A 9,402-nucleotide genomic window follows, 5' to 3' on the forward strand; every position below is an offset into this window, starting at 1 on the left:
GGTATTTATGTTGCCCAAATAAAATGAAAAGAAAAATACGAGTATGTGTACTAGATCTAGCCCTGAGGGTGTTAGACAGCGCCACAACTCATGGTCATGGTGATAGGTGTAGAGCATCTATATATATATATATATATATATATATATATATATATATATATATATATATATATATATATATATATATATATATATATAGTGCGTCTACTTGTGAGACGACTGTTGTTATCGAGAGACTTGCTGTGAATTGAAGGCGCAGAAAGGGGACTGAGTATGGCTATTTTTGATAGTCTCGATCATGTGAAGGCAACAGACAACCAAATCAAGGAAACCATACTGTAAATTGCTTGTTCGATTATTAATTTAAGTTTAGAAATCTGAAAGTAGTAGTAGTATAAAGTTAATTTCTATCTTTAGTTTGAGGGGCGGGTCGGTCGCTAATTATAACGTAATCAAACAAGTTGTTTATGCTTTCTTTTGGTTTCATTATTCGTTGGCTTCATATGGTTATGGCTACCGAAAATCGGGATCATATGTTGCCTTTCTTCTCGCGCTTTCGGGAAAGAAAAACACGCATTCACGTGAATGCCGCAGTTATCACGATTTCAACTATTCAAACCACAGTCCTTGCAATGACTTGTATGTCAATGAATTTGCTTGGTAATATCAAATCTCTTACTACGTCTTCTTAATTAGAGCCCGAGACGTGACTCCAGAATGCGTCTTTGGGCCAGAGATAATAATATGAAAAATGCATGATTTAAGAACTGCAAACGTAACACAAAGTGTTAGGCACGGAACAAATGTTTTAAACTTTACCACAGCACACAGGCTGAGCAAGCTTCACTGAGAACTATGCGATTAGCTGCAACTTATCTGGATACAGTTATCTGGATAACGCTTGGTGTCACCGTTCCCACGACGCTCAATACGTTTCCTTCGTCAAGTTGACGTCAGGCGTCGTTGGTTTTAGATAAGGCGCATTTCTCTGAACTGGGGGGTAAGTATTTCGCATTTGAAAAGGTTAAAGGGTGGCTGCCTGCCATTGGTCTTAATTTGCTACCAGGTTTAATATCATAAGGACGGTGTTGTTGGACAGCATTGTACTACAACGATGTGCTTAATGTAAATAGCAAGTGGAATCTTAGGGAGCCTTAAGGTAAATATTTGCTCGACAAGCGATGGTGTGCACAGTGCCCCATACTAATCCTTCCAAGCGAACCTGCACGAGTGTCTTGAGGCAAGCAATAAGGATATGAAGGTGGAGGCTAAACGAGTCTTCTTACAACGAAACGACGCAACTGACCAAGAACGACAGGTGAAAGGCTAAATGACTTCGTTACTCTGCAGCATGATTTACTTACTTCCATGTTTACTTGACTAAAATATAACTACTGAGTCATTATAAAAGGGCTGTGGCACTTTCATATAGGTACTGTACACAAGAGGCTGGTCGGCAAACGTACCTCAACCCAGGGCGATCCATCTCATGGAGTTCGATGCGCGATAACATATCGCGAGCGCTTTGGACAGGCGACAATGTGCTTTTGAGAGCGCTGAACTTGTACCCGATAAAGCGTCCACGCGAAATGTGGCAAAAAAAACACTCCACTGATGTACACGTGTTCTAGATCTCGATATTTGTGTCACAGTTGTCAAAGTTACACTGAGCAGCTGCCTGCTCCCTGCTGGGTTGCGGCGCGTCGCAAGGGCTGGCTCGATTGAGTGGCAGATTGCGCGGCGGAGCGAAACTGCAGTTTAGGCCAGTACTGTGAACAGTCTGCCTAGGTGCGCATAATATTGAGTGCAGGAAACCGCGGTAGGTTCTGCATCGTAGAGGTAAGCATTCCTTTATATATATATATATATATATATATATATATATATATATATATATATATATATATATATATATATGTTCATTTTAGTGCTGTTATGCCCCTCTCGAGTTCCCATTATTCTTGTGAAAGTACATGCAAAACTTGTAGCTAAGACTTCGCGCGACTATAGAAATGTCGGCGACAAAACGGCTTTCGTAATTCCTGAATACGAACCTGCAGGACTCCATTCTTCTCTTCTGTTGCGCATGGGTTCTTCTGGCCAGATTTGAGTAGAGAGTATCTCGATAACGCCACTTCTCCCTGTCTTAAAGGCAGAAATAATAGGTGCATAAATAAAAAAAGATAAATAATAAAAAAAATCATTGTCGCTGCGGCAATCACATCCATGCCTGATGGTTGCTATAAGCTAGAAACGCTGGGGAAACCTATAAGCAAGGAAATGTATGTGTAAATACTGCAGCACTCACAGCCGTCTACTCCGCGAATCCATTTTCTTTTGTTTTTCGTTTTTTTTTTTTTAGATCTCAAAACAGCGCGTGTGAATGCAGCACGTGTGTCATGATTCACTGCATCGCTCACATGCATTACGTAGCGGAAGCCGCGTCCCTGAACGACATTCTGGACGTTATATTCGCATTTACGACCTTCCGCTTTATGATAGCATGATGTTCCCGTGAATCGCCTGAATCGATAGCGCTTTTCTTCGTACTCTTTTTTTTCGAAGACTCGTTTCCGCTTCCTCTTCGGGCTCACGATACGTGCGATTTAAGGCTCGTATTTCGCTTGTTCCAGCAACACTTACCGGCAAGTGATGGCCGTGGAAGTTAGACCGTGTCCCAACGGGCCCCTATACGTCGACGTCGACGGCTTGCGAATCAACAAGCGCTTTTCGCCGACCGTGGTGCGGGATGCCCTGCGTTACAATGCTACGGCGAGCGACAAGTTCCTCTTGTCGTACCCAAAGTGCGGGACCCACTGGGCACAGCAGATCGCTTATCTCATCGACCATCGTGGTGTCCCGCCCGCCGACACTCTGCAGCTTCACATGTACGGACCTTCGCTGGAGAAGTTCGGCGCCGAGACGCTGGCAGAACTTCCCAACAGAGGATTGATTCGCTCCCACCTGCCGGACGACTTCGTGCCCAAGCATCCGCAGGCCAGGTACGTGTACGTGTGCCGAAACCCAAAGGACGTCTGCGTGTCCTTCTTCTACCATACGAAAGCGCTGCCGGAGTGCGACTTCGTGAACGGCAAGTTTGAAGACTTCTTCGAGATTTTTCTTGAAGGTAAAACTGACTTCGGCGACTACTTTGAGCATGTGCTGCCGTGGTACGAACGCCGCGGAGACGACAACGTGCTGTTCCTGAACTACGAGGACATGAAGAGCGACCCCAGAAAACACGTGCTCGAGATGGCTGCGTTCATGAACGGAGAGCGCTACGACGAGCTTCTGCAGAACGAAAGCATGCTGGCAGATGTCCTAAAGTTCAGCAGTTCCGAGTATATGAAAAACCCCGCCTCTGCTGGTCCCAGGCCACAATCGAAAAATTTCATTCCGAAGGCTGACGTCCCGAAGATAATGCGGCAGCTGTTTGAAACGCCCGGTGCAATACGGCAAGTCAGTGGTGTTGTTCGTTCTGGGCGCACGGGTGGTTGGAAGGTGCACTTAACGCCAGATATGAACGAAAGGATTGAAAAGAAAATACGCGAGAAGCTTTCGCAAACTGATCTAGTTTCACTCTGGAGGCACTATGGTGTTCTTTAACAAATATTAGCTCTCTGTTCACTTTCTCTTGGTTGTGAACAAAGCAATATCATTTGTGCAGTTTACTTAGTTCGGTCTTATTTATGTGCGATCATGTTCATTTGCCTAAAGAAAATATACAAAAGGCTTTCCCAAACTGATGTTTTACTTTCCGGGGCATTGTGACATTTTCTGACGCATTTCCCTGTACTTTATTTTTTTCTTTACATTTGTTTGTAAATAAAGACGAAATAATTGTGACGGTTTTATTCGTTTCTTGCATTTATCTACCACCATGCTGCTGTTTCGGTTTTGGCGCAATTGCTACTTTTTTACTATTAGCATAGCTTCAGATGATATCGAAATACTATAGTTTAGGCGTTATTATTATTATTACTATTATTTAATGGTAAAATATTGAAACAGGGACAAATGACCAGATACGCATGAGCACTTGCTGTGTCTCCTCCGTTTTGTTTCTTCAAGTTCTTTAGCGCCGCATAACAACTTGAAATTAAAGTAGTTGGCCCGGAAAGAAAGAGTGCAAGCGAAATACTAATGCGCAATCATAGGGCCCCATCATTATATTGAGGTAGTGCACTCAACTATGATAGTAAACTTAGCTTCTACAGATCGACAGAAATTTACAACTTGGTAACTACAGAGCACGAACCCTCAGGCCCAAACAGTGAAACGTTCCTTTCCTTAGAGCCCTTCCTAACCTTACGTGAGGCCTCCTTACAGCGAAGGACCGATGGAGGAAGCAAGCGTACTCTGAAAGCTCCCTTCACCCGTCCTCACGTAAAGAGCGGTTGCCGCATGCCTGGGTTCGAGATTATCTCTTAAAATCTTTACGCGAACACCATTATTCAATAAAAAATGCTCTATCGCCGCACAATCTTTAAATCGAAGCGCTAATATAGAGAAGCGTGGACGCTTTCTTCTAGTTTTCTTTACTAAAGTTTAAAAAAGTAGCGTATTACTGTGCAAAACTTCATGTGCTCCATCAACGCTGGCACGCTGGCGTCGTGCAACGCCTAGCAACGCTTTCATGCCGCGTGACAGAAACGAACGTGCCTGGCAAGACGTACCGTGCTCGCACTTCTCCGCAGGTGGGCCACAGCGCGCATGCGCAAGCAAACGTCACGTGGCTAAGCAGTGAGGTGAAGCGCTCGTTCAGGGCCAGGAGCGGCGTAAGGTCGCATGAAGGTACCTTATGCTGAGGAAGGACCAAGGAAGCCTTCACCGAGGACCCCTCAGTAAGGAAGCTTTCAAAGTGACATAAGGTAGCCTCACCGCAATGAAGGCTTCCTTACTAAGGTAAGGAAGATTTCATTGTTTGGGCCCTCAAGCTCTAATATTCGGCAGAAACATATGGCGTAGCCAACTTATAACGGCAGTAATAAAAGCGTATTGTATTTTATCAGGAGAGTTATATTAACTGATCAACTTCGTAAGAAGACTATCGAATAATGCTACCCTGAAACGATCACGCAGTTCCTGAAGCCTAATCTGGCGGACCGAACATGTGGCACGCATCACGACAGCCAACTGGTCCATGTGAGGCATGCAAATTACTGATAAATTCCGCCTCAGCGCTGCGCGACTTCAAGCACTAGTGAAAGCCACTCCTTGATGTATTCCTAATATCTTTAGTCCTTTGCTCTAGACAAATACATGGTATATTAAATAGAGCTAAAGCGACTAATTGGTTGAGCTGCTTTAGTAATTGACGCCTTTATAGAATAACAAAATGGGCTCTTTTACCACGAATGAAGGCTTCGTAAGCCATCAAAAAAGAAAAACGAAAGGTGGCTGGCAGTGCCGCATGAATTGTCGCACTGGCTAGCCATGACGTCATAAATTTTGTCAGCGTTTGTGAAGGCCAGGTTATGTGTTTATCGGCAACTATGGTCTGAATTGTACCTTGCCCCTAAAAGAAGCGAAACAAATGTCAGCAAGTTATTCAAAATGTTACTTCTACACAACAGCTAAAATACGCGAAATTATTGCAGAACCATGCCATCACACTGAATTCGGCGTGAAAAACAAAAAAAAAAGGAAATTGCATCATCTTTTCTAGTCTTAAAGAACCTTTTACTGTGAACCAAAAGAAACTGAAGCTTTGTGAATTCAGTTAGTCTAGACAGATTCATGATTATGGTTAAGCACTTTTGGCTCCTCACTCGATCTACGCCTCTCTGTAGGCGGTAAACTTCTCAACGGCATCAAAATTGTTGCAAGCGAGATGAACAATAACCGAGAGGGCTCGAGTTTTATTTAGACATCGAAGTGAAGCCAACAGACAATTAAGCCAAGCTTGCCCTCCTCGTTCGCTGTACAGCGAGGGTCTCAACACTAATAGCTTTGATGACTTCGGGCAGAATACGAGGGTTTATTAGGAGCTTTCATTGCTCTCTAAGTTCTACATTACGTGATCTCTGCGGTTAAAAAGATGACCTACTTCCACCGGCAAGTGACCCTGGCTAGTACTTCCAAGTTTTTTTTTTTTTTTTTTTTTGTTTATCGTTACGATTGCTCACACAAGAACAATAACAAATTACAAGGTCAAGCTGTTGTACGCGTGTACAGGTACAAAAGAAAACGGACGGATGAACCAATTTCACGGTAGCTCAACTGAAATTGAATTCTAATCTTTTACGTGCCAGAACCACGATTTTATTCAGAGGCACGCCGTAGTGGGGGACTCCGGATTAATTTTGACCACCAAGGTATCTTTAACCCTTGAAATACGAGATGTAAATACCCAGAAAAAAGGTATATTTTCTATCTAAATATGCAAAACACATCAAGAATTAGCATAATCAACGAAGGCATAAATATTTTTCGGACTTTTTTTTCAGCAATAGGGGACAACCCCAGGCAGGAAATTGAAAGTGGTTTTTCCTCCAAGCCACCTAAAGCTTCGTTTTCAATTTTTATAGACAACTCTCATCATATGTGAACCATAAGTGTATATTTCATCCGCTTTGCATCTCATTCGTGACACCACAGCAGCTGGATTTGTGGAATCGACCTGCCTCGGCTGACCTTGCTTCGACAAGACAGTGATTCGCGTGCCTAGCTTGTTCATCCTCGTCCAATGTTCCTGCTCTAAACCAACAAATTACGCTTGGTACCTATCATATAGTGTTGCCTGAATATATTTAGCCAGAAACTTCGTGCTCAATACTGAAACTCGGCAAGGCAAAAAAAAAATTTTTAAGTGTTTCCTGCAGGGAATGCTCCTTAACAAATGGTTAACGAGCCCCCAATGCAATGAACAGGGGCGTTTTTGCACTTCGCTACAATCGAAATGCGGCAGCCGCGGCTGGGAATTGATCCGGCTACCTGGTGCTTAGCACCGCAACACAATAACAGCTAAGCCACCCCGGTGGGTGCAGCTCAATTGGTTTCTCACATTCGTAAGAAAACTTTGTTTCATGCATTGAAGCACAAAAGTGACTGGAGCGCCAATGTATTTTCTCGTACACCTTCAAAATAATACCTGGAAACTGGTGCCATCCTCAGATTTTATTGCAATTGGATATCCCTTGCAAAGTCACTAGCTCTAATTTGTAAATTGCAAGGGCTGTGATTTTTTTTGTAATGAACCTAATCAGCGAAATTTTATGAATTATTCATTAAGACGTTATATCATAAGAAGCCAACGAACACTGACACGAAGGACAACATAGGGGAAATTGCTTGTGATTAATAAATGAAAACAAAGAAACGATAAATTAATGGAAAGTAAAGTGGATGAAAAAACAACTTGCCGCAAGTGGTAACCGATCCCACAACCTTCGCATTTCGCGTGCGATGCTCTACCAATTGAGCTACCGCGGCGCCGTTTTCCAATCCACTTTCTTGGGTATTTATGTGTCCTAGTAGAACGCTGGGAGTGTTAAGCCAGCGCCACCACTCACAGACCTTGGCGGCGGACGTGGAACGTCCTTTTTGCCGCAGGCGTCACGAGAACGTGCTCTGTTTGGGTGAAGGCAACTGGTCAATAAACCCACATACGCTACCTGAAGGTTGTTCTATTGTAAACGTTGTATTTCTTGAGGGAAAACGTCTCCCTCATCGAGTAACATAGTTCAAGGGCTAGAAGTGTGCCATATTCCATAAATGTTCTGGAAAACTGTGGTGAAGCTAAAAAAATGACACCCCATATGGAAGCAAGAATCAGCAGCAATAAGGGTGCGGAAAGGGATGATACCGGGACGAAGTTGATCCTTCGTGACGTTTCTTATTTAATGACCCCATACCACGCGGGAAGTGCAAGAAGTTGGACTTGCTTTCTCTTTAGTCCATGACCATTACATTGCGTGAAAGTACTGTCACGTGACTATTCACTGTGGTACACAAATAGACTACTTCGGAGAGGCCACATCATCGCCACCAGAGTGAACGGCTGACTTAAGAAGGATAAAATGTATGCCTTACTCGGTAAGGTGCGCTGCAGTGACCACAGGATGGTAACAACTCGAATTAGCCTAGACTTGAGGAGGGAACGGAAGAAACTGGTACATAAGAAGCCGATCAATGAGTTAGCGGTAAGACGGAAAATAGAGGAATTCCAGATCAAGCTACAGAACAGGTATTCGGCTTTAACTCAGGAAGAGGACCTTAGTGTTGAAGCAATGAACGACAATCTTGTGGGCATCATTAAGGAGTGTGCAATAGAAGTCGGCGGCAACTCTGTTAGACAGGATACCAGTAAGCTATCGCAGGAGACGAAAGATCTGATCAAGAAACGCCAATGTATGAAAGCCTCTAACCCTACAGCTAGAATAGAACTGGCAGAACTTTCGAAGTTAATCAACAAGCGTAAGACAGCTGACATAAGGAAGTATAATATGGATAGAATTGAACAAGCTCTCAGGAACGGAGGAAGCCTAAAAGCAGAGAAGAAGAAACTAGGAATTGGCAAGAATCAGATGTATGCGTTAAGAGACAAAGCCGGAAATATCATTACTAATATGGATGAGATAGTTCAAGTGGCTGAGGAGTTCTATAGAGATTTATACAGTACGAGTGGAACCCACGATGATAATGGAAGAGAGAATAGTCTAGAGGAATTCGAAATCCCACAAGTAACGCCGGAAGAAGTAAGGAAAGCCTTGGGAGCTATGCAAAGGGGGAAGGCAGCTGGGGAGAATCAGGTAACAGCAGATTTGTTGAAGGACGGTGGGCAGATTGTCCTAGATAAACTGGCCACCCTGTATACACAATGCCTCATGACCTCGAGCGTACCGGAATATTGGAAGAACGCTAACATAATCCTAATCCATAAGAAAGGGGACGCCAAAGACTTGAAAAATTATAGACCGATCAGCTTACTGTCCGTTGCCTACAAAGTATGTACTAAGGTAATTGCAAATAGAATCAGGAACACCTTAGACTTCCGTCAACCAAAGGACCAGGCAGGATTCCGTAAAGGCTACTCAACAATAGATCATATTCACACTATCAATCAGGTGATAGAGAAATGTGCGGAATATAACCAACCATTATATATAGCTTTCATTGATTATGAGAAAGGGTTTGATTCAGTCGAAACCTCAGCAGTCATGGAGGCATTGCGGAATCAGGGTGTAGACGAGCCGTACGTAAAAATACTGAAAGATATCTATAGCGGCTCCACAGCCACTGTAGTCCTCCATAAAGAAAGCAACAAAATCCCTATAAAGAAAGGCGTCAGGCAGGGAGATACGATCTCTCCAATGCTATTCACAGCATGTTTACAGGAGGTATTCAGAGACCTGGATTGGGAAGAATTGGGGATAAGAGTAAATGGAGAATACCTTAGTA

At 43.5% G+C, this 9,402-nt stretch overlaps 1 protein-coding gene across 1 annotated transcript; it reads left to right on the forward strand.

The window, feature by feature from the left end:
- Positions 1-1,660: 1,660 nt before the first annotated feature.
- LOC126532402 (sulfotransferase ssu-1-like) lies at positions 1,661-3,846 on the forward strand. Its single transcript, XM_050180111.3, has 2 exons — positions 1,661-1,839; positions 2,634-3,846. The coding sequence occupies exon 2, from the start codon at positions 2,653-2,655 to the stop codon at positions 3,604-3,606; it is 954 nt and encodes a 317-aa protein (XP_050036068.2). The 5' UTR covers positions 1,661-1,839; positions 2,634-2,652; the 3' UTR covers positions 3,607-3,846.
- Positions 3,847-9,402: the final 5,556 nt, after the last annotated feature.

This window comes from Dermacentor andersoni, chromosome 5 (assembly GCF_023375885.2).
Source record: "Dermacentor andersoni chromosome 5, qqDerAnde1_hic_scaffold, whole genome shotgun sequence".
Classification (NCBI taxonomy): Eukaryota; Metazoa; Arthropoda; class Arachnida; order Ixodida; family Ixodidae; genus Dermacentor; species Dermacentor andersoni.

Coding starts and splice junctions, on each gene's coding strand:
- LOC126532402 (XM_050180111.3), top strand. CDS start 2,653: ATGGCCGTGGAAGTTAGACCGTGTCCCAACGGGCCCCTATACGTCGAC.